Raw genomic sequence first — 24,674 nt, forward strand, 5'->3', positions numbered from 1 at the left:
GAGCTAGTTTCCCTAGAACATCATCATGAGATGTACGGGAACTGACCCCCACACACGTGGAAATCAAATGGTAACGTATGAGCTTGTGAATCAGTAAAAGTTAAAGGAGTACATGTAACATTGGTATAAGTGTATGTAGTTACTGAGATCTGTCAATATGTAAATCAACACACCTTTGAATCTACAAATCTTTTCACTCTTGAGTTCCTTGAATTGAGCATGGGAGCCCTTCTGCTTCACCCCATCCCTCCTTCAAGACAGGTTGTTTTTTTTTTCATCCTGGTGACCTCCTGCCTAAGCACAGGTCCCAAAGAGCCTTCATGAGCCCTGCCCCACCTTCTTGAGAAATCATGGCTTCTTCCTGCTGTCCAGAGGAAACATGAATCCTCAGCCTTGGTACCTGGGGCCAGTTTTGGCTCTGAGACTGTGGGGAAGTAAAAATGCCCAGCTCTGGAATAACCGTCCTGGGTCAGCCATCTGAATGCCCTTAACATTTTCCAGCCTCAAGTTTCCCTTATCTACAATTCTGGGGAGGCGTGGGAGAATACTTTTATATTTCCCTTCCTCCTTGGGAGGATAACGTTTAGGAAAAACTAAGACGAATTGAGATTTTATTGTGCTTCTACTCACTGATGCTTCTGTGTCTCAAATACAAACTCCCCAACAGAAAAGACCTAACCATGAAGCTCCCCTATTGGGCCAATCAGGGGTGGCTGGGTCACGTGATCCAAGGTTAGCTGACTCACCTGTAAGGCGCCACATGCTTTTCTCACAAAGGGACTGATTATCACGACAGACAATTTGAGACATCCTGGCAGGTCCAGCATACTACAAACATTTAAATTTTAAACTTAATTCATGAATAGGTAATACATTTACATATATTTACATAGTTCAATGCTTTAAGGATATAAAAAGGAATATGGAGGAAATGCCCTCTTACTCTTGAACCCCACTCTTTCTCTTCCTAGGAGGCAAGCAAAGTTACCATTTTTTAATGGACTCTTCCAGAGATATCCCATATGAAGAAATATCTATGCAGATTCTTTTGCTTTTTTCAAAAGAGGATCCTCCTCTATGGGTACCTAAAGAGCATCCTCAATTGTTTTTTTTTTTTTTTTTTTTTTTTTTTGGTACGCGGGCCTCTCACTGTTGTGGCCTCTCCCACTGCGGAGCACAGGCTCCGGATGCGCAGGCTCAGTGGCCATGGCTCACGGGCCCAGCTGCTCCACGGCATGTGGGATCTTCCCGGACCGGGGCACGAACCCATGTCCCCTGCATCGGCAGGCGGACTCTCAACCACTGCGCCACCAGGGAAGCCCCTCAATTGTTTTTATGGCTCTGCTTTATAATGTACCAAAACGTACTTGTCCAGTTTCCTAATAATGAACATTTAGCTTGTTTTCAGTCTCTCCCGGTGCTGTAATGAAAAGCCTTGTAATAAGCACACAGTCTTTTTTTTTTTTTGGCCGCATCGCATGGCGGCACAAGGAACTTCCCCTTCTCTGACCAGGGATTGAACCCGCACCCACTGCACCCCCTGCAGTGGAAGTGTGGCGTCTTAACCACTGGACCACTAGGGAAGTCCAAGCACACAGTCATTTAAGGTCCCACTTCTCCTTATACACAACCCTCAGAAATTCTTAACCAGGGGTGTGGGGACCCCTAAGAAGTCAGCAGATATAAAATTCAGGGAGACAAACTGAAGGACTCTAGAAAGTTGGAAGGGAGAAAGTTCCCCTCTTTATTTGCACTAAGGTCTAACTGAAATTTAACATTTCCTTCCATTATGAATGCAGGCAACAAACTCAGTAGTTGGCAGTATCTGTGACTCTCTCTTCTTATATGATTGAAGATATTTTGAAAATATTTACACTCATCCCTCCTTTGTCATTGCGGTAGTAAAGGAAAACTGTCTCTTTACTCACCACAATTCTGACACCAAATGTGTGGTTTTTTCCCCCACATCAATCAATTTTCCGACTCTCTGGGCACCACCTGGGTGTCCTATAATTTTAGTCAATTCTGAGACTATCTACCTGGAGGTATCGTCAGACTCCACAGCTTTAGGACCCCAGTCCCACAACACTGCCTTCAATTCAGATTCCAGTCACAGTCATGGGCCCCTGTGGTACCATACTTCTGTCTGACTTGGCTACAAAATTGGGGGTTCCCACATACCTCCCCTCAGGTTCGATAATTTGCTACAATGGCTCACCAAACTCAGAAATATTTACTTAGTTTACCAGTTTATCGTAAAGGATATTATAAAGGACATAGATGAACAGCCAGAGAAGAGGTGAGGTCTGGAAGGGTTGAGCTCAGGAACTTCCGTCCTCGTGGAGTTGGGGTGCACCACCCTCCCAGCATGTGGATGTATTCACCATTCCGAACCCTATGGTTTCGAGATCTTCATGGAGGCTTCCTCATGATTATTAAGTCAATCTCCAGTGCCTCTCCCCTACCTGGAGGATGGAGGGTAGGATTGAAAGTTCCAAGCTTCTAGGGCATTCCCTGATGGTCCAGTGATTAGGAATCCTCGCTCTCACTGCTGATGGCCCAGGTTCGATCCCTGGTCGGGGAACTAACATCCCACGAGTCACGCAGTGTGGCCAAAGAAGAAACAGTTCCAAGCTTCCAATCTGGTGACCAGCCCCCTTACTGAAGCTAACCAGGACCCACCAAGAGTCACCTCATTAGAACAGAAGATGCTCCTATCACCCAGGAAATTCCGAGGAATTTAGGAGTTCTGTGTCAGGAACTGGGGGCAGAGACCAAATATATGTTTCTTATTATGTCACTGGGAGGTAGTTATTAGACTTTCTGTTAGATTGGGCTATGTTAGGCTTTAATAAAGAAACATATATATTATTATATCACACAGTTTTCTACAAAACTTTTTGATATCTGTATTTCAGTGTAATTTCTTTGCTTTGTAATCTTATGTGTTTTTTTTTTTTTTTTTTTTTTTTTTTTTTTTTGCCGTACGCGGGCCTCTCACTGTTGTGGCCTCTCCCATTGCGGAGCACAGGCTCCGGACGCGCAAGCCCAGCGGCCTATGGCTCACGGGCCCAGCCGCTCCGCGGCACGTGGGATCTTCCCAGACCAGGGCACGAACCCGTGTCCCCTGCATCGGCAGGCGGACTCTCAACCACTGCGCCACCAGGGAAGCCCTGATCTGTACATTTTAAATGGTTCAAATGGTAAATTTTGTGTTATGTATAGTTTACCACGATTAAAAAATACATAAGGGCTTCTTTATTTCTTGATAGCATGGTAATCCTATGTTTAATTTTTCTGAGGAATATTTATTTATTTTTATACATGAAAAAATTCTGAGATAAGAAACATACCAGGGGCCCGTTATACATTATTTTGGCATGCCTGTCTCGGCCACCAGATGGGGAACTTCTTGACAAGGGCTGCCCTGCTCCTTGGGGCCCCTCAGTTAGCTCTTCCAGAGGTGTAGTAAATGCATTCAGCGCCTAATGGGCGAAGTCAACAGAGAGGGAGAGTTAGGCTTGAGGATGACTAATCAAAGGTGCCCCAATTCCTACCTGTGCCTCTTCCTAGATGTACAATAACCTGAGGCAAAGTAACCTTCCTAGGCCCTGGCTTCCCATCCATAAATTGATCTACATCATCGGATTAATTTCCATCATGAACCTACAGCCTAGCTTTTAGCATAGTGCCTGGCACACGTTAGGCACTCAACAGTTTTGTTCCTGTTACCTGCGGGAGTAAAAGAAAGCCCTGGGCAACTCCAGGCTGGCGCAGGAGTGCACAGGGAGGGGCCGGTGGCTACGTTCCAAGCTCCGGTACTAGCGCTGCGTCCACGCGCCTCAGGACCGTCCCGCCTCCCCGTGGTTGCATTGCCGACCGGCCCCCTCTTTGCATCCTCGGGAGCCCGGCGGTCCGCGGGCGCGCGCCGGTCTGGGCAGCAGCGGTTGGCCCTCCGCGCCGGCGGGCGGCGCTAGTCCGGACCCAGCTGGGGGCGGTGCTCGGGCCGGGCTGCTCTCGGCGGCGGCGCACGACCGTCCGCGGGGCGGGGACGCGGCGGCGGTGGCGGCGACTCCGTGTTGCCGGAGCCCGAGCGCGCAGGCCCGTCCCGGCGGGCTGGCGGGCGGCCGGGGCGGGGGCGCCATGTGGTTCATGTATGTGCTGAGCTGGCTGTCGCTTTTCATCCAGGTGGCCTTCATCACGCTGGCCGTCGGTGAGAGTGCGCGACCCCGGGCCGCGCGGGCTCCAGCTCCGGCATCTGTGCTCGCCGGGGGTCGCATCACGAGGGCGCCGGAGAGAGCCGGGAGACCCCCGCCCGTTCCTTCCGGCCTTCGCATCCCCCTTCCTGCCCCGCCTGGTCCTGCCCCTCCTCCTGACCCCAGTAGCCTAGCCTGACCTCGGCTCCTTCCAGGAGTCACAGAGTCCGCCCCAGCGGTGCCCAGGGGAGGCTGACTCAAGTGCCCCTTGCCCGCGCATGGCCAACCGCTGCCGCGCCCTCCGTCGCGGGGCCGGCCGCACCGAACTTTTCCCAGACACCTACCCCCGCCCTTGCACCTCGGGCCCTTGGTGCTTCCCACTCTGACTTTGACGGCCTTTCCCTTTTTGGCTAGTTCCTACTCTTGATCTCAGCTGAGACTTCACCTCCTCCGGGAAGCACTCCTTATGGGGTTTGACTTGTCCTACTGGGATCGTCTGACTCCCCTTCCCACTCAACACCCCCGCACCCCCGCAAAGCTGGTCAGGGAAGGGACCTCGTCTGTCTCGTGCTGTACTCAGCTCTCAGCCCAGCAGCTGGCGCATGCTAAATGCCAGCGAATATTTACTGAATGAGCGAAAGAAATTCCCTTTTATGGGCCAGAGGTTAGGTTTGTGCGGAGGCATCAGATACAGGTTTCCATTCACTTTTATGAAATCTCTCCTTAGTTGCCCTGACAGAGTTTTACTTCCGACTTGGGAGGGTAACACACGGATTGTTTGGTTTGTTTCTTACCTAATGGAATCATGAAAGGTTGAGTGGAATCCAGCTGCAGAGAGAGGGGTGATCAGCATGGTGGGAGTGACACTGGTTAATGTTCTCCCTGCTTGCTTCCCCCCGCCAGCGGCCGGACTCTATTACCTGGCAGAATTGATAGAAGAATACACAGTGGCCACCAGCAGGATCATAAAATACATGATCTGGGTAAGTGGCAGTTTTCCCCAGGATCCCTCTCACTCTTGCCCTGCCTCAGAAGGAGGAAGTGGGGAAAGTTTGGCCTGGGTGATGAGACCTGTGTCCTTGCTGTTTCCTGAGGGTACCACCCCCTACCTCCCTGCCCTGTACCTTGTCCCCCTGGGTCTGCTCTCCTGGGCCTATGTCTTCCCTGGCCTCCTTCCCCAAGTGGCATCGCTTCACTGCGGGCCTCGTTCTTGGTTCCTTAAGGCGAGAGCTGAGTGCCCATTCTCTGTTGACAGGGCTGTGGCTTTGCCTTTGTTTGACCACCTTCAGGGGTCTTAGCCCCTTGCTCTGCTTACAGCATTTAGAACTGAGAGGAACCTTAAGGACAGTTTTGAGTACTTGTTCTTTGCCCTCTTTCTAACTGGATCAAGTGACTTGGTCTAAGAGGGAGACACCTTCCCTGCCCCAGGCCCTGCCCTGCTCAGGGCTCGTGGAAGGATTCTCTTCCTGAAGACACAATCCTTGCCGTTGATGTCCAAGCCACAGGAGTGACTGCTGGTGGATAGATTTCTGCAGCTGCAGGAAAGGCTGGGGAGGGTCTGGGGGCACGTTTGGACAGGACGAGCCCAGTGCCTCTCAAGTCACCTGCTGTCAAAAGCCACTTCCACTTTGCGCATGGCCTGGGGTAGGGAGTTAGTGGTGGAGACAAGACCATAGCTCTCAGCTCTGGGTTCAGAGGCCCAGCTCATGAGTGTTGGTACAGGAATTAGACCTTCATTCAACCAACTGCCTGCCTTTTGTTGAGCACTGACAGCTATAAGTCCTTCAGAACAATGTTTTTCAAACTGCAGGAAGGATTCATTATTGGGTTGTGCAATCAATTCAGTAGATCATTATCAGCATTAAAAAAAAAAAAAAGGAGGGCTTCCCTGGTGGCGCAGTGGTTGGGAGTCTGCCTGCCGATGCAGGGGACATAGGTTCGTGCCCCAGTCCGGGAAGATCCCACATGCCGTGGAGCGGCTGGGCCCGTGAGCCATGGCCGCTGAGCCTGCGCGTCCGGAGCCTGTGCTCCACAACAGGAGAGGCCACAACAGTGAGAGGCCCGCGTACCACAAAAAAAAAAGGAACGGGAAAGACTAGAATTGAAATCTGAACTTTGATCATGTATATGTACATGTGTTGGGGTCACAGTGTAAACTATTTTTCTTACTGTGGATTGCTGTCAAACAAACTTTGAGATTGAAAAGTGCTGCCCTTTGGGAGCTGAGAGACTAGCTGGGGAGGTCAGAACTGTGGCTGTGAAACAAGGAGAGACTGAAACATGAACAGAGTGTTGCCCTGAGTAGGCTGGGGGTTAGTGAGTCCAGAAAGGCTGCCTGGAAGAAGCTCCCCGCACTGTGTGCCTCTGGTTGTTTTCAGTTCTCCACAGCTGTGCTGATTGGCCTCTACGTTTTTGAGCGCTTCCCCACCTACATGATTGGTGTGGGCCTCTTCACCAACCTTGTCTACTTTGGCCTCCTCCAGACCTTCCCCTTCATCATGCTGACCTCGCCTAACTTCATCCTGTCGTGCGGTGAGAGGGGACATAGTTGGGGAGGCAACTGAGTTGGTTGGACGTGCCCAGCTCAGTCTAGGGCACTGAAGGGGATATAAAGAAAAGAGGCAAACCACTGAGGTCCTCCAGGGGACCAGGCTGATTGGAGGCTGGGGTTCTCACACATGAGGAGCCTAGGGCCCGCATTGGCTCTAATGACTAGAATTTCGGGGGCTGGGATACTCAGAAAGGGAGGGCTTTCCTAGGGAGGTAAGTTTGACAAAGGGTTTGAGAAGGGAAAAGAGGTGGGTTGGCTGAGCAGTTATAGCCCCTAAGAAACCACTTGGCCAGGAAAAGCCCAAAGCCTTTCCCTGGCCTGCAGGCAGCTCCCCATCCAGTCCTCTGGCCCAAAGTCGTGATTAAGACGAGCCTCCTGGGACTCTGGGGGTCCCTGCAGACAGCTGCCTTGGGGTTGACAGACCCAGTTTGGAGGACCGTGGCCTTCCTGCCTTTGCTCTGCCACCAGTTTCTGACCCCAGGGAGTCATTTCCCCTCTCTGGCCTTAGCTTCTCCATCTGTTCAGTGATGTTTAGGAGACTCATTTGGCACATAGATGCTATAGTTATTCTCGGAAAAGGTTCTAGACAGTATCTGGTTACCGGGATTGCCTTTTCTCCCTTTAGTCATTACTGGTCATCGTAGCCTTTGGTCAAGATATCAGATTGATTGGGGTTTCTTAGAGCTGCTTTTCTGTTTCTGTGAGAGAATCTGGAAAGAGACTGTTACTCACAAGGAGGGCACAGTGTTAAAGCCAGGACTGAGTGCCTTGGTGTGATTCCACCAAAGGATTTGTTCTGCGGGGATTGGTGTGAGGATCCTTCCCTGGAGACCAGGCTCCTCTTGCGTCTTCCCGGGGGGGGAGGGTGCTCCCCAATCCCCCCACCCCTTGGGGAGCTCCCTTGGCTTCCCTTTGTCACTCCCCTGACTTGCCCTCAAGGTGCCTGGGAGAGTTTTTCTGAAGATCTGTGGGTGTCAGGTACCATCCTGTCTTCCAGTATGCCCTCGCCCTAGAGCGCGGCTAGGAGCGGCAGAGCTGTGGTTGTCTGCCTTAGAAGGGGAGAGGCAAGAGAGGAGAAAAGAGGACAGATTCGTGGCAGTTGGCTGTGAGGTGTATGTGAGGGTGTTGGGTGTGAGGGGATGCCTTGTTCTGGTGCCTGCCCTTCACCTCACCGTGGGAACCGGCAGGAATGCCTGTCTCGGAGCAGCGAGTCCCCGGGATCTCTCTCTGAATTTGGCTGCATGCTAAGGAGGTGGTGGGATCCAGAACATACCAGTTCACACCAGTGAACCTTATCCTGAGGACGGACCCCTCCCCCAGAATTTTGAGGAACCCTAAGATTGCACTGCAAACCGTCTAGCAAACTGTGCCCTTTCATTCCTGAGGAGCGAGAGCCTCCTCCCTGCTGCCCCGACTGGAGTGGACTCCTTGGGAGCGTGTGCTCTGCACGCCCGTGACACCCTTCCACACAGCCCTGCGGAGCGCTCTTCAGGACTCATGGCTGCTAAAGACCAGGTCAACTGGCACCATGCTCTGGAGTGTGTAGCGCTGGAGTCTCATTCTTATAATATTCAAAGAGTGTTTTACCTACTTCTAATTGGATTCATGAGTGCCCTCTGCAGCGGGCAGGTGGGGTGGGGGCTCGTTCTTCCGTTCTCACAGACGGGAAACTGGGTTCTGGAGAGTAGTGCGCTTGGCACGGAGCCATGCTCTGAGCTGGGTGTGAGGTCAGGACTAAGCGTCGGCTTCCAACCTCCGGGGCCTTGTGAAGGTTGAAAGTCTGCTGTATGTTATCCACCCCAGAATAAATGACTCTTCATTCCCTCAACAGGGCTAGTGGTGGTGAATCATTACCTAGCGTTTCAGTTTTTTGCAGAGGAATATTATCCCTTCTCAGAGGTAAGAAGTATTCAGTACGTCATCAAACTACTAACCGGGACAGAGCGAGTAAAAGGGACTTGCGTGATTTCTTTGTGAACTTGACTATGATTTGAAACTGAGTTTATTCAGGGATGACACATTTTTTAAAAAAAATGGTATAGGTGATTTTAGAAAGCAGTGAGGATGAGAAGCAGGGACCCCTTTGGCTGCGGTGGGGAGGACACTGCTGTCTCCCAGTGAGTCCTTTGGGGACGCCAGCATCCCAGCCTAGCATCCTAAGGTCATGAAGGGGCGGTGGGTGGCCTGGTCTGACGCAGACCTCACAGGGCAGGGGTGGGCCACAACCCTGAATCCTGCTACTCCAGTTTGAACCCCTGGGGAAGAACAAGGTCGCTTCTCTAGGGAACATGGGTCATTCATGGTTTTGCCCTCCATCTGCCTCCTTTGGTTCAGAGGAGTTGCTTGTCCTAGTGACCACGATTTGGGGATTGTGGGCACACAGTCATCTTTGGTCTCCACCTTTCCCCACTGAATTTTCTCCATGTCTGGGGGTGTCCTGTCTCTGCTTCCCGGGCCCTGGTCCCCTTCAGAGATCAAGTGTGGGGTACGCTTGACCGCCTCTCTAAGATACATGGTGAGCACACCTGGCCCAGCCTTGGCATCTCCAGGGGTACCCTCATCTCAGTGTCTCTGTTGCCAGGTCCTGGCCTATTTCACTTTCTGTCTGTGGATAATCCCGTTTGCGTTCTTTGTGTCACTGTCGGCTGGGGAGAACGTCCTGCCCTCCACCATGCAGCCTGGAGGTGAGAAGGGGTTTGTAAGGTGGGAGGCATGGTGGGAGGACGCCAGCAAGGCCTGAGTTGCTGGGGGAGCTGGAGCCCGCCCTGTGATGGAGACACTTGGACTCTGGGTGGGCAGAGCTGTGTTCACACACACACACACACACACACACACACACACACTCTCATCTCCCTGCGCGCGCACACACACACACACACATACACACACACACACTCACACACACACTCACACACACACTCTCATCTCCCTGCCTGTGTCTCCACAGATGACGTGGTCTCCAATTACTTCACCAAAGGCAAGCGGGGCAAACGCTTAGGGATCCTGGTTGTCTTCTCCTTCATCAAAGAGGCCATTCTACCCAGTCGGCAGAAGATGTACTGAACTTCTGTGGAGGGGATGCTGGGGCAAGATCAGGAGAGTCAGGCCCCTGGGCCTCTGCAGTAGGTGGGTGCCGGGAGCTGGAAGGCACCTTCCCCCAGCGCTGGCCCTCCTTCCCTCGACTCCCCCGGAAGCCCCTATCCCCACCGTCCTCAGGAGGCTCAGATGTGATGCTGCCGGAGGCTGAGACCTCAGAGGGCGCCAGGGAGGATGCGGTGCCTGCTTAGCCAGGAGGCCGTGGCCCACCTAGGTGTGCAGAGCTGAGCTCCTGTGGCCCTCCCGCCCCTTCCTGTGATGGGTCCGGAGTTCTGGCTCAGCCGGGGCAGGCAGGGCAGGGGCCGTGAAGCTGGAGAGCAGACAGTGATAACTGCTATGGGCAGATGGCCATGGGGAGGGGCTGTGGCTTAGCACTTGCAAGAGAAAGTTCTGCTGTTGAACTGTGATTTCTGTCCAAGTGCTGATTCCCGTTTGAATAAAGATTCTAGGTGGCCCTGTTTGCCTTAATACCCTGAAAGTTCATCTTCCTTTCTTCTGCTGACCTTCCGCCTGGACTGGCTTTTCTGCGCCAGGGGCTCCTTTTCTGGGTTTGGGTCTTGCCTTTCCGAAGGGACTGTTCTTGTGGCCCTTAGTGGGAAGGGGACAGAGATGAGGAGCCGAGCCTGGAGTGGGAGGCGGGGGAGTGGGGATGGATGTGGCCTTTCTTAACGCCCTTCTCTCTCCTTCCATCTCTTCTTTCCTCAGGGCTCCGTGACTGTCAGACTGGGGGCAGAGAGGGGATGGTGTGGGACGGGGTTAGATTTTGCAGGAGAACATGTACAGTGTCCTATTTATGAGTCTTCGCCTAGGGAAGAGAGCGGTTTCTGGCTGAATTCTATCTCAGGCTCGAGGAGAAACATTAAAAACTGGCTTCTTGGCGGCCTGGGCTACAGCCTGTTTTGTAAGAAACAGGGCTGGTGAGAGAAGCTCTTTGTCACTCTAAGAGCACACAAGGGCTGGCCCTCTCTTCTGAGTGCTCTTGGCTCCTGGGGAGGTGATCAGTCTTCTAAAAAGGCAGGCCAGGTCCTGGGCACAGGCCCGCATTTGTTGACCTTGCGTTCCAACTACAGTGCCTTACAAGTACTCAGCAGTACCTATGCGAATGAAGTCCCCACGAGAGCCATCACCGGACATGTCCTGTACCTCACAGCAAAGCAGACAGGTGCAGAGATGGACTGCACACATGTGGTACCTTTCAGCCACAGGGAAGACCTCTGTGCTTGAAGATCTTACCTCTACGTCCTGCCTCAAGTCCCGCCGTAGCCCTTCATTTCCTTGGGTCTAGCATTCCCGTTCTCTTAAAAATCCCAGCCTTCCCCTTTCCTGGGGAGGAGCAGTACATTTGGGCCTTCTCTCAGTGGCACTGAGATGGCCAGGCCCTTTTGTCCTATGCAGACAAGGGAGGACAAGGTGGAGGACACTGGAGGCCAGTGTCCTGACTGCTGGCCAGCAGCTGGCCTTGCCCTCCGTTGCTGTCCATTTCTTTGTTTCTCACCCCAGTGGTGTGGCTTTGCCCTCCATTCGCTCCACTGCCAGTGTTCTGGGGGCTGCCAGTGGCCGTGTGCTAAGTCCAGCGGACCCTCTTCGTATCTCCTCTTTCTGGATTTGTGCAGCATCGGGCAGGGCTCGTCCCCCCAGCGTCCCAAGCACTTCTGTGGCTGGTTCTCCCTCTCGGGCTGCTCCTTTCCGGGTCCTGTGCAGGCCCCTCCACTCACCCCCCGCGCAGTGGGGTTTCTCAGGGTTCGGTCGTGTGTTCCCTGGAGGAGCCCATCCGTGCTGATGGTTTCAAGGAATTGAGAGCCGACAGCCAGCCCCAGCATCCCTCTCGGTCCTCTGAACCACAGTTCTGCTGCCTTTGGGCACACAGGCAACTCTCATGGCCCAGATGGCACTTGGTGCCACCCTTTGCAACCTGCCTTTTCTGGGTACCTGCCTTGGCCCCAAGATCACTCAGGAGCCCGACCAGAAACCTGCTTTCTCTTTCTGCCCTGACATCCAATCTCTAACAACTGTCAAGTTTACCTTCTTAACATCTCTTGATTTGAGCCACTCCCTCTGTCAGCACCTTTCACCTGGATTATTGTGACAGCCTCCTTCTGCTTCTCTATCCCACAGCCAGAGTTGTCTTTCTAATGCACGGTTGATCTAGTCACTCCCTGGCTTACAACCTTCCACGGCTCCCCCCGTCAGGATAAAGTCCAGACCCCTGAGCATGGCTCGTGAGGCTCGTGGTGTCCCAGCTCTCGCTCGCATCTGGCCTCATCACTTGCCACCTTGCATTCTGATTTTCAGCCTCCTGTATCCAGAGATGCCACTTTAATTCCCTTCTGCTCGCCTGAGTACCTTCTCTGTCAGTTCTCAACTTAGATTTCACTTCCTCCAAGGAACTTTGAATGTCCCCTCTCCCTCCAGCACACCACACAGATCACTCTGGGCTTACTTGCCTGCTTACTGGTTTATCTCCCCATTAGACTGTAAGCTCCTTGAGGGCAGGAATCGTCCTTCAGTTTTTGTATCAACCGTGCCTAGCTTGGCACCTGGCACATAGAAAGTACTCAATAAATGTTTGTTTAATGAATGATTTGTAGTGGTGTGTACAGGGGATAGCAGGGGACCCAGGATAGCTTCCTGGAGAAAGTACAAGTGCTTTCAGTCTCAAACTGAAGCCATAGGTCCTCCCTACCTTCTCCAGAAAGGCTGCCTGTGCCTCTCTGTGCTGCAGAAACCCCAGTGGCAGCTGGGAATGAAGGATGGCAGCCCATAGTGGCAGGGAAGCCAATGGCAGGGTGACATATTAGCTCTCTTCCTCCCTGTTCTGGAGATGCAGAGTGAGGCTTAGAACCTGCAGCAGGAAGGACTTAATATGAACAAGAGGCAGAATTTCCCAGTGGTCCGTCATCCTGGAATCCTTGTCCCTGGTGAGCTGTTGGGTGTGAGGAAGGGAAATGGGGACACCAAGGTGTCACTTTTACAATGGTAAGGCCCAGGATAGAGGAGGATCCCCACTCTGAGCCTTGGACTACTGCCCTAACTTGGATCTCCTGGGGGGTCCAAGAGATTCCTTTGTGGAGAGAAGGGAGACCTGGGAGCTGGGTTTTGTCGGGGAGGGGGCTCCAATCCTTGAGCTTGGGGGTGGGCAGCCTGTGGGCACTCCCCTTCCTCCCCATCCATACAGAATCACCACACCTCAGCCTTCACTGGGCAGCCTCCAGTCGGGAGGCTACCAAAATAAGTTTAAGTGGGGGGTGGTTTGGGGGAGGGCAGAGTGGGGAGCCCTTGATGGGCTCGCACGGCTGCCAGGAAGCCTTCGTCAAACGTCTCTCGCAGGTTCATGCTCAGAGTGTCGGTCCAGAAGGTGCCATCGCCCAGGCGCCGCTTCCGGGGCACCTCTCTTATGGTGACAGAACAGAAGCCCTGGGGTACCTTCATCCTGCACGGCTGCAGCGACGGGTACAGCTCACGGATTATCACCTCTAAAGGCAGTCGGGGCACAGGCGCCACCTGGTTGCCGGCCACCGTGCGCAGGAGCGCACCGCCGTGCCCGTCGGACCTCACCTCGAGGAAGCAGCGGAAGTCGTGCTCCGGCCTGGGGTCGGGATGCACGCCCAGGCGGGTGCCCTGCGGGTAGCCAATCTGGGCGGCGGGGGACCTGACAGGGCTGTTGCTGAGATTCCACACCTTGGGCCGCCTGACCATGAGCTGCTTGCAGGTGGGTATAGGCATCACCGAGGGCTGACTGGGCTGCAGTGCCTGCCGCAGGCGCGCCTCTTGGGAGGGGTAGAAGCTCTTGGGAGGCCGCAGTGCCCCGTGCCTGGGGGTCTTGGAGAGCACGGTGGCCTGGGGTGGAGGATGGGGCTCTCCCTGAGTGTCGCGGCTCGGGCATGGGCCTTGGGGCGGCAGCTTGCGATGGAGCCACTTCTTGAAAGCAGCTTCTCTCAGAATTTGGTGCTCTTTCTGCAACATCAGAAGGCACAAGGTAGTTCTGGAGGGCTGCCCCCCGTGTGCTTCTGTGGAAGGGGGCCCTGTGGCTGCGGCCCTGGAAACCTCAGGTTCCTGACTGAGTAGATACCTTCCTGCCTCCGGGGAGCCCGGAGTCTGATGAGAGAAACCCCTGCCTGTGGGAGCCCTTGTTCTGTTGGGGAGACAGCCACTGCCTGGAGGGGGCCCCTGGGCTCATGGGACAGACAGAGCCTTTCCCATAGGAGAGACCTCCAATCTGATGGAGACACAGCCTCTGCCCTAGGTGAGGTCTCCAACTTGAGGGGGGAGACACAGTCCCTGCCCTATGGAAAAACTTGAGTCTTAATGGGGGAGACCAGCCTCCACCCCCACTAAAGGAGTTCCCAGTCTGATGGTGGAGACATGTCCTGCCCTAAGAGAGTCTCTGGGTTGATGGGGAAAAAGGCAAATGAGTGATGAAGACTTATCCTTGACCCTGGAAGGAGAAAGCAGAAAAGTTTGGAAGGCTAGGAACTGGATGGAGCTAATCTGGGCAGGCTTCTTGGAAGTGGTGGGCCTTGAGTGGTCAGTGTAGGGAGAGAGACAGTTTTGGCTGGCTCTCCAGGCTAGGGGGTGATGCTCTCTGTCCTTGCCTCCTCTAGAGCTGAACCTTCAACTCGTCACAGAACCGATCCCTTCCCCTCTCCCCATCTCAGTGTCTCACTTGCCAGACTGTCGCTAGCAGTCAGGTGGTTTGGAGATTGACCCAGCTTCAGATGTAGGCTCTGATTAGGCTAAGCCAATCATAGTAATTCCATCAGCCTCGCCCCAGACCTAAGTCAGTCAACACATGGCTTTCTTTTAGCTCTAGGGATTGGAACAAGAATGGACACATGGTCCAGCTGAGGCCAATAAGAGATAAGGGGAGATCTTCAAGGGGCTTCTGGGAAATCTTAGAGCCACGGGAACAGATGGGCTTTGCCTCCTCTGGATACATACATGACTGTGAAGGCTGGGTGACACTGACAACAGAGGGTAGGACAGGGCAGTTTGGCGAGGAATGCAGCTGGAACAGAGCTGGAGTACCGGGTTTTGCCAGCCCCGAAGCCCTCCCAACTCCCGGATCCGCTTAGGAGTCCCAGCATCTTCTTTTGGGGTTTTCTGGTTCTTACATCCTGTGTAGTTATACCTGCTTAAAATCCTTTATTCTCCTTGTCTGTCCCAGCTGAGGTCTGACATTGATCTGGGCCCCTGCCGGGTCTCTAGCTTGTCAGTCTCCAGGTCACATCTGATCCCCTGGCTGTACTGAATTTGCACTTCTTGACAAACTCCACGCTCTCATGTGCCCCTATGCCCCTCCGCAGGGCTCTCTGTTCCTTCTACCAGGTTAGTCCTTTCCCGATTCTTCATGTGGCCAACTGCTGCCCACCTTTAAAGCGTCCTCTTGAGCATCATCCCTTCGGCACCCTCCTGGGGCCCTCCTCCTCAGAGGAGGGGGTGAGGGAGGCTCCTTCTGGATGGGACCACTTCTAGCCACTCTTCTAACCAACTGTGCATGTGGGTCCCTGCCTCCTCTGCTCACATGCCTGGATGGCCGGTGCCGCTGCCCGTCCTACTGGCCCTACCCCTTACTTGATACTCAGTCAGGTAGTCCTCCTCCATGAGGGCCAGCTGGTTCTTGAGCCTCTTCAGTTTCCCCATCTCATGGGCAAAGTCCTTCTTGTCCTGTTTCCACATGGCATCCTTCAAGAACCTGGTGCCGAGGCGGGGGCGTGTCATTCCCCAGTGACTGAGCTTCGCCCTGGGCAGGGAAGACTGGCTGCTGCTGAGGGCCTGGGTGGGAGTGGGCAGAGCTGCCAGAGGTGAGATGAGCAAGATGACCCATCCCCACTGCCCGAGGCCCCTCTGGCTAAAGCGTCTGATGGATCACCACCCCCCTGCCGAGGAGTTGGGGCCTCACGGCAGTGCTAAACCCCAGGGGTGAGGCCCGGTGGACAGCCCTGGGAATAGCATCTTGGGGAGAGGCGCCCTCTGCAGGCTCATCCCCAGACCCTCCTCTTACATGCTCAGCTCTGGGTGAGGGCCCTGGGGAAGGGTGACAGGCAGGGTTGGTTCTCACAGCCTCACCGGGCACAGATGCGGTGGTTCCATATTTTGCAGTAGTCGATGGGCTTGCAGCCCATGGCATCTTGGGCATGAACATTGGCACCTTTCTGCACCAGGACCTTCACACAGCTCAGCAGGCCCTCGCAGGCTGCCAGGTGCAGGGGTGTGGAGCCGTTGCATGTCTGACTGTGGAGGGCCCCGCCGGGGTGGGGGTGGGAGGAGGGCAGAAAGGAAGGACCAAGGGCATCTGCCTGTCAGATAGGTGAGCCAACCAGCTTCCAGGCCTGCTCTGCCACCAGTCCACTGGGTGACCCTGGCATGTCCCTTCTCCTCTCTGTACCTCAGTTTCTTCAACTGTAGAAGGAGGGTTTGTACTAAATGAACAGCAAAAGTCTGATTATGGGGTGTGTGACCGTGAGGAAATGCTAGAAGGAGAGCTGGTTGGCTGGAGCTCAGAGACCACTAACCTCATCTCCTCTTAAACCACTCAGCCCTCCTGCCCCTTCCCCACACCTAGCCATGGCCTACAAGGCCTGCATGGCCGGGGCCCTGCTTCCTCCCCAACTTTGCCCTCTGACCTTGCCCCACTCTCTCCCAGCATGGCCTTTACACCTCTGCCTGGAACACTTTTCCTTGGCTTTGCTAGGCTGGCTCACCTCTCCATTCTCTCCTTAGGGGTAACTGCTCTTCCCAAATAGATCCTCTCCCTGCCCGCTTTACTCACCACCCCACCACCCTGTTTATATCCTTCATAACCACTTACCACACTCTGTCATTTTGTTCATTCATTAGTTTGCTAATTGGCTGTCTGCTCCTGCGCTAGTATATCAGCTTTACGAGGGCAGGGACCATTGCTGTATGTTCACCATTGTATTCCTCAGCTCTGGCCCAGCGCTTAGCACATTACATGCTGAATAAGTATTTTGAATGAATGCAGTCTCCTATATGCCATCCATGCACTTTCCATGCATTTTCTCAATTATCACAATAGTCTCACGTGATAGGCACTGTCATCCCCCCAAATTTCAGTTGAAGACACTGAGGCAAGTAGTTCCCAAACTCTGCTGCAAATGGGAAATAGCTGGGGATCTTTTGAGCCTTCCAGAGTCCAGGCCACACCTCAGACCAGTTAAATGACAGCCTTTGGATTGGAACACAGGCATTGGTATTTTTGAAGCTCCCCAGGTGATTCCAGTGTACAGACAGGTTTGGGAACCAGAGCACTGAGGCTTAGGGTTGAGTGACTTGCCTGAGGTTTTTCTGTCTGGTAGCAGGTAGCAAAGCTGGGACACGAACTAGGTCTGTCCTCTCCCAAAATCTCTTAACCACGACACCATGTGGGCTCTCTGACTGTTCATGTGGGAATCAATCCTTGTCACCCCACAGCCCCTCTGCCTGTCCTGCTTGGATCTGCCTGCCTGGAAGTGGGGTTCTTATCTGCCCAGGCTCCAAGCCACTCTCCCCTCATAGGCTGGACTCACGTGTTGAGGGCCGCCCCTTGCTTAATCAGATAGTGAATGCAGGGCAGGGCCGTGGTCTTGTTGTCACTGCGGATGACAAGGTGTAGAGGTGTCTGGCCATTGTTGGTGGGCAGGTCCGCGGGAAACTTGTGCTCCTCTACCAAGACCCGCAGGCATGCAAGCTTGCCGCTCTGGGCTGCAAAGTGGATGGCAGTGAAACCCTGTGGGGGCCAGAGGAGGCGGGAAGAGGCTGAGCAGGACTGGCACCCAGGGCCCACAACCTAACCTAGAGAGCAATTTCTTGGGGTTACCCTCCCCCTCTTCTCTGTGCCCCCGGGGAATCGCACGTACCCCTTTCCCACTCCCGTATCGCTCACCCTTCCTCGCTCCCCCAAGATGGCCTTCCAGACGGTCGGAAGGTGAATTAGGACCATCTACCCAGAAAAGGACATCTCCGGATGCTCCACTGTCACTCTTCGCCAGGTAACTACTACGTACGGAGCTCTCTGTGGGGTGGAGACGACTTCGGTCCCCGCCCCTGAGCTCCGAGGCCTTACCTTGTCATCGGCCAGGATTTTCCCCCGGTGCCGATTTAGACAGAACCGCAACCATTCCAGGTTGCCCAACGAGGCCGCGAACAGCTCGTGGTAGCTCCCGATCGCCCTCTGGTCCCACACCTCGGCGAGACTCACGGAGCTAGAGCAGGCGCGGGGAGGAAGGCGGGAGTGAGCCGGGCAGCGGCGGCCTGCGGGGCCCGCGCGGGCCAGGCCCCCACGTGCACGTAGGCCTTTCTGGAGGCCGGGCCAGGGCGCGCTGCGCGGCAGGGCAATGGGGACGCGACCGTCGTCGAAGGCCCCGGGCACCGCTCAGGAGGCGAGCGTGATCCGGCCGACCCCCGCCGCTCCACGCCCGGCCGCTCCGGGAGGCCCGAGCGGTTTCCCGCGCCCCGACGCCCGCACACCCGCTCCCAGGCCCACCTGGGCCGCCGGGCCGCCGAGTCGCCGCACCTGGCTGACACCTTCTCCGCCAGCTGCATGGGGACGACCCCTGAGAGGCGCCGCCGCCTGCGGGGTGCCGCCCGCCCGCCGAGGTTCCAGCTCGCGCTCCGGGGATCAGGCGGGCGCTTTCGGGCGAGGGTCGCGGTGTCGGTCCCGCTCGCCTCCTCGGCCCCGGCGCCGCCCAGCCTGCCACCCCACCCCCGCGGCCCAGTCGTCCTGGAGACCCGACATCGCACACACCCCACACTGAAAGGCGCGTACCTCTTGTTTATGATTATAAAATTGGTTAAGTGCTGATTGTACCAAACAGAAAGGACAATGAAGATATTAAAAATCAATCCCACCACCCACAGAAATCACGGTCTATTACTCTATGCGTATGCATATTGTATACGTTTTTGTGCCTCTTTTCTTTCAGCGCTAAATTATGAGCCAGCTTCCATTGTCAGTCCACATCCTAAACGTGTATTATGACGCAACCAGAGCCCAACATCGTGATGGGTGCGCTGTCAATTTCACATGTGCTGCAGAAAACTAAATGGCTCACTTCTGGTTGTTTTCTTGGGATGGATTCCTGGGAGTAGAATTACTAAGTGAAAGGGAATGAACATTTTTTAGCTGTTGATATACGTTTCCAAACTGCCCTCCAGCAAGGTTTTCTATTCCCTTACACTTCCACCTGAAGCGAAACAGGTGCACTGTAAATCAGCCGCGTGACTTTGGTCAAGTAGCCAAGCAATAAGTGTTGCTTGAATCAGTGTTAGTGTTACTGAACCATCCACATTTTCACCCCTTCTCAGGGGAAACAGACCCCAAGCTTATTAGAGGGCTACTGAGGCCCCAGGGTCGACTCTAGGCTTATCTGGCCACACCACCCACTTCTAACGACCTTCTTCCTTCTGCACCGGACTTCCCAGTGTTTGCACTGGGAAGGTCTATGATGGAGGGGAGAGGGTCTCTTATGACCACAGTGACCTGCAAGGAGAGACAAAAATGCAGATTCTCCAACCAGAAGGACCTCTCCCCCTTTCCAGGGAAACCTCCTTTTGTAGCCCACTTGCCTTCCAATCCCGGTGGTCAGAAGGAGTCAGCATCCCTCCTGAGCACTTTGAAAACCAGCAACTCCTACTGGATATTTGCCCCAGGTGGGGCCTTAGCAACTGGCTTCAAAGTAAGATAAAGTGACAGTGCTTTGCAGGGACAGATTTTGAGGATTTCCTGGAAGCTGAGGGATTCTTTGGGCTGTTGCTTTTGGAATATGAGGATCCAAACAATGGCAGCAAGACCTTATGTCTGTGTTAGGGGTCGGAGGGTGTATCTCAGGACCTCTTCAAGTAAACGCTCTTTATCTTCACCTGGGGTATCTTGCGGTCTCTATAGCGGTGGTTGCAACCCTGGCTGTACATTGGAATCACCTGGCGGTGGGGGGTGCATATCAATGTGGGGGACTTGTGCCTAGCGATTCAAATTACAAGTTGACCCTAGAACAACGCGGGTTTGAACTGCGCAACGCGGGTTCATTCATACGTGCATATTTTTCAATAGTAAATGCTACATGGTCCCTGGTTGGTTGAATCTGCGGATAAGGAGGAACCGCGTTTATGCAAGGCCAACTCTACGTTAGGTGAGGATTGACCCCCACGTTGTTCAAGGGTCAACTAATTGATCTGGTTTAGAGCCTGAGCAATTGGCGTTTTGTGAATTTCTCTAGGTGATTGTCACATGCGGCCAGGGTTGAGAAGGACTTTGAGGCATTCCTGCCTCAGTCCTCTTCCTGAGGAGGCCAGAGGCTGCCGATGATCCTGAGGAAAGAAGGTCACAGAGGGAGGCAGGAGGAGATGGGAGGAGAGGATGGCTTTTACCCTAAAGACCCCTTGGCCAGAGCTAGAGCCATGCGGCTGGGCAGACAGTGCCTGATGGAAAAACAGAAGCCAGACCACGGGGAGGGCAGAGGGCAGAAAGTGCCCAGAGCGGGTGGATTTCCTCTCTGGAAGGGGATGGTGAGGGTATATCTCCTGAACAACTGGTCTGACAGCCTCCAGGCAAGGGTGAGGGAAGGCAGAGGGAAGAGGCAAACCCAGAGAGAAGCGGAGGCAGGACCTCAGAGCCCGCCGTCTCCGCACCCCGGTCCCATGCCCAAGGCCTCTCCTCGTTGCTCCCGAAGCCGCTCCGAGATCCTTCCGAAGCTTAAGCTAGTTCGGATTGCTTCTATCGCTTTTAACTGGAGCCCGACTAGTAAAAACTTCCTGAGGTTAAATTCTCCATAGGAACAAGTTATTGGGACCGGTGGGGTGGTCCCTGGAGGATGCTGTGTGGGCCAGGGCACTGTGGAACCCCAGAGGACATTGGGACCAGTTCCTAAGGGGTGGGTGTGCTTTGGACGCCAGGACTGGTTGGTTTGAGCAGCGGCACACTCGGGCTAGGGCAGGAGGAGGCTGGCACTCTCACTGTGCCTGGCCGGTGCTAGCACATTGTCTGAGAATGGTCGTAGGACAGGGGATCTTGGCTGCAAGCACTTGAAGTCCTCGAGTGATGGGTCTGGTTTCTGGCTGTGGTGGTAATGGCATAGGAAACAGGGCTGACTGATTTTGAGGTAGTTTGAGCTGTAGTTGTGGGAGGGAGGAATAATGCTACCTTGATGGGGTAAACACTCCCATCTGCGGTAGAAAGGAAGCTTGGAAGACAGGTCCTAAGAGGTAGGAGAGGGAATGCCTGCCTCTTGAGACCAGATTTGGAGAAAGACAGGAATCTGGGTGCCTATTACATTGTGAGCATGGAGGTGGAGTCTGTTCAGGACAGGAACCCCTGAGGAAAGAAGGTCACAGAGCGAGGCCTCTTTCAGATTTGTGTGCCCATTTTCTTATCTGTTCTCCCTAGTACTCTCAATGAAGGCGTCAAATCTGAATGAATCCTTTGCTTCAGCCTCAGAGCAATTCCAAAGGATCAGCAGAACCTTAGCTGGGCTGGTGTTTTCAACCCACCACCGAGTGTCTCAGAGATTGGAGGTTATCATGAAGCTTTCAGTAACAGGGAGATGATTTAATCAGGCTAGCACCTGAGTATCATGCTTAATTCTAACAACCCCAGAAGGGATCTAAAATGTAATTCTAATGTCTCTTGAACTGCTGAGAGCTAGAGTGAGTTTGTCTCAAATCCCTATGCCCAGCTTCCACTTCTGGAATGGTAGCATGAGGCGCTCTGTTGACCCACTGTCCTACCGTAACTGGTAAAGATTATTTTGCAAATCAATTGTAAAAGTCTCTGGAAATTTTCCTAAGGGCATACAGCAAATGAAGAAACGTATTCAAGAAAATCTACTAAATCTCAGCGAGAACAGTGAGAGTCTGTGGCACTTAAGCTACAACCTGCTCCCTCCCTCCTCTCTCTCCATCTCAGAGCAATGACTGAAGCTCTGATCCAGGTGAGTGTGGCCAAGAAAATGGGGTTCCTTTTCCCCTCAGCTCCCAGTCAAGAGATATGGTATCTCACTGAGAGGAGCAGGCTGCCGGCATCTCACCAATGCCTCCTTTCTCTGCTCCAAGTTGTAGAGGCTAAATTCCTGGTGAGTGTAGCCAAAAGATTGGGGCTCCCTTCCTTCACCCAGCCCTCACCAACAGGGCAGAGGCTTCATTTCAGGCATGGCATTCTGAGAATACTGATCACCCTTGTCCCAGCTGACATGCTCATGGGGCAGGGGTTCTGTGTTGGGAGAGGCTTACTGGCAACCTAAATGTCCATCGACAGGATCAGAGGCTACCACCAGTGCCCAGAACCCTGCTCTCAAAGCCGGATGTCATTCTGAGAGATATGAGCCACTGTCCTTGCCCTCAGCTCCTCAACAGAGACTCAGAGATTATGCCCAGTCAATCCGTAAAAACTAAGAGCTCCGAAGCTCTTCCCTAAACCACTGACTTTAGGGAATTCCTTGGCAGTCCAGTGGTTAGGGCTCCATGCTTCCACTGCAGGGGGCACAGGTTCGATCCCTGCTCCGGGAACTAAGATCCCACAAGCCACAAACCCACAAAAAAAAAAATCACTGACTTTATTTGGAACAGAGCATGGGGACATTCAAACTTAAGAGTGCTCTGAAAACAATGGAGATTCTGGTGGTAAGCAATTAAAAACAACAAGCTGTAGGCCAGCTAGTTTACCAGAGAGAACCAGGGAAAGAGAAATCTTAGAAGAGCCCTCCTGGGGTCAGAACAAACCTCAAAGAATGGCTTTAAAAACTACCTTCACAAAGGGACCCAAGTTTAATTGAATCGGACCCTAGAGCAATTTATGTCCTAGGGCATTGTTGACAATAGAGCAATAAGCTGACAATTAGTGGAGCCTAAAAGTCGAGTATGATACCAGCAGAGACAGCCAGTTTAACAGAGGACTCAGGGAAAGAGACAGTCTGAGAGAGTCCTGCTAAAACTACTGCCATCCCAGAGTTACCTGCATATATCCAGAGCTGCATCCTCTTAGCAGTCATATCAGAGGCTTCACATTGATGGGGAAGAATACTTCACTAAAATATTCCATCCAAGTCACTAAATGAATAAACAAGAAAACAACAACAAACAAACCTTGGAGAAGGGGGCGGGAAAATCAGTATCCACAGTTGCTACAATATATTACTTAAAAAGTCCAGTTCTCAACAAAAAATTATGAGACATACAAAGAAACAGAAAAAGTATGACCCATAAGCAGGGGGGGGAAAAAGCATACAACAGAAATTGTCTCTGAAAGGGCACAGATATCAGACTTAACAAACCAAGATTTCAAAACAGTTATTATAAGTATTTTCAAAGAACTAAAGGAAACCATACTAAAAAGAATTAAAAGAAAGTATGACAGTGTCTCATCAAATAAGGAATATCAATAAAGAGAAATTATTTTTTAAAAAAGAGCCAAATGAAAATTCTGAAATTGAAAAATACAATAACTGAAATGAAAAGTTTACTAGGAATTCTCAAGAGTAGATTTGAACTTGCAGAAAAAAGAATCAGCAAACTTGAAGATAAGTGGATAGAGATTATGTAATTCAAAGAACAGAGATTAAAAAAAAGAGTGAAGAAAAATGAACAGATCCTCAAAGAAAAATACATATGGGACATCAGTAGGCACACCAACATACACATAGTGGGAGTACCAGGATGAGAAGTGAGAGAAAGGAGCAGAAAAAATACTTGAAGAAGTAATGGTTGAAAAAGATTAATCTACACATTTAAGAAGCTCAACAAACTTAAAGTACAAAAACACAAAGCGATTCACACCTGGGCAATCATACTAAAAATGCTGAAGACAAGGAGAAAATTTTGAAAACAACAAGAGAAAAGTGATTCACCACATACAAGGGGATCCAAAAAATATAAGCAATTGACTTCCCATCAGAAATAATGTCATAAGGCAGTGAGATGACATATTGCAAATGCTGAAAGAGAAAAACTGTCAACAAAGAATCTTATATCCAGCAAAACTATCTTTAAAAATTGAGGATGAAATAAAAACTTTGCCTACACCCCCCAAAAACAGAAAACAAAAACTGAAAATATTTTGCTAGCAGTCCTGCCTCACAAGAATTACTAATTGAGATTCTTCAGGCTACTAGCAAGTGACCCCATGCCATAATTTGGATCCTCGTAAAACAAAAACAAAACAAAAAACCCAAAGAGCACTGGTAAAGGTAGTTATGTACTTATAAAAAACAATATAAATGTGTATTTCTTCTCCTTTTTCTCTTAACTGATTTTAAAAGAAGTTGTATAAAACAATATACATATAATTGTATTGTTGGGCCTATAACATATAGAAACATATTTCACAATAACAACACAAAGGAGGTAGATGGGAGCAAAGCTGTATGGAGTAAGAAAATAAGTAAGATTTTAAATATTTATTTATTTACTTTTTAAATTTTGGCTGCGCCAGGTCTTCGTTGCGGCATGTGGGATCTTTTTTAATGGCGGCATGCAGACATCTTAGTTGCGGCATGCAAACTCTTAGTTGCGCATGCATGTGGGATCTAGTTCCCCGACAAGGGATCAAACCCGGGCCTACTGCATTGGGAGTGCGAAGTCTTACCCACTGGACCACGAGGGAAGTCCCAGAAAGTACAATTTTAACTTGAATCCACAGGAACAAATGAAGAGAACCAGAAATTGTAAATTAGAAAGTTAGTATAACAAAATCTATAAATATATACTGTTCTCAGCTTCTTTAAAGGATGTAAAATTACATAAAGCAATAGTAACAATGCATATGTAATATATACAGATTGTAATATGTATAATAATATTACAAAAAAGTGGAAGAGAAAATAGAGATATACAGGACATATAGG

The 24,674-nt window shown here is 52.2% G+C and overlaps 2 protein-coding genes across 3 annotated transcripts in view; one reads left to right on the forward strand and one right to left on the reverse strand.

Moving 5' to 3' along the window:
* Positions 1–10,321, forward strand: part of TEX261 (testis expressed 261) — a 31,078-nt gene extending 20,757 nt beyond the window's left edge. Inside the window, exons 1-6 of one of the 2 annotated variants that reach the window (XM_060169687.1) lie at positions 4,045–4,213; positions 5,100–5,179; positions 6,575–6,728; positions 8,579–8,646; positions 9,329–9,431; positions 9,695–10,321. In XM_060169687.1, coding sequence (XP_060025670.1) covers positions 4,144–4,213; positions 5,100–5,179; positions 6,575–6,728; positions 8,579–8,646; positions 9,329–9,431; positions 9,695–9,810 — 591 coding nt within the window. In that variant the 5' untranslated portion in view covers positions 4,045–4,143 and the 3' untranslated portion in view covers positions 9,811–10,321. Of the gene's footprint in view, positions 1–4,044; positions 4,214–5,099; positions 5,180–6,574; positions 6,729–8,578; positions 8,647–9,328; positions 9,432–9,694 lie in introns of those variants that run through there. The other variant, XM_060169686.1, reaches the window with a different exon arrangement.
* A 2,756-nt stretch (positions 10,322–13,077) lies between these two features.
* Positions 13,078–18,384, reverse strand: ANKRD53 (ankyrin repeat domain 53). The gene is made up of 6 exons (XM_060168949.1): positions 18,212–18,384; positions 17,906–18,044; positions 17,370–17,569; positions 15,910–16,074; positions 15,415–15,535; positions 13,078–13,797 (listed from the first exon to the last, which is right to left on the reverse strand). Exons 1-6 carry the CDS (start codon positions 18,382–18,384, stop codon positions 13,078–13,080), a joined length of 1,518 nt encoding a protein of 505 aa, XP_060024932.1.
* Between the last annotated feature and the right edge of the window lie 6,290 nt (positions 18,385–24,674).

Source organism: Lagenorhynchus albirostris, chromosome 13 (genome assembly GCF_949774975.1).
Source record: "Lagenorhynchus albirostris chromosome 13, mLagAlb1.1, whole genome shotgun sequence".
Lineage (NCBI taxonomy): Eukaryota > Metazoa > Chordata > Mammalia > Artiodactyla > Delphinidae > Lagenorhynchus > Lagenorhynchus albirostris.

What these genes read in the sequence shown, in the direction of transcription:
- ANKRD53 (XM_060168949.1), bottom strand. Translation starts at nt 18,384, where the DNA reads ATGCAGCTGGCGGAGAAGGTGTCAGCCAGGTGCGGCGACTCGGCGGCC. An exon ending in AAATCCTGGCCGATGACAAG is followed by an intron (nt 17,570 to 17,905) that starts GTAAGGCCTCGG and finishes TGGCCCCCACAG; the next exon opens with GGTTTCACTGCCATCCACTT. An exon ending in ACTACCTGACTGAGTATCAA is followed by an intron (nt 13,798 to 15,414) that starts GTAAGGGGTAGG and finishes CTGATGTTGCAG; the next exon opens with AAAGAGCACCAAATTCTGAG.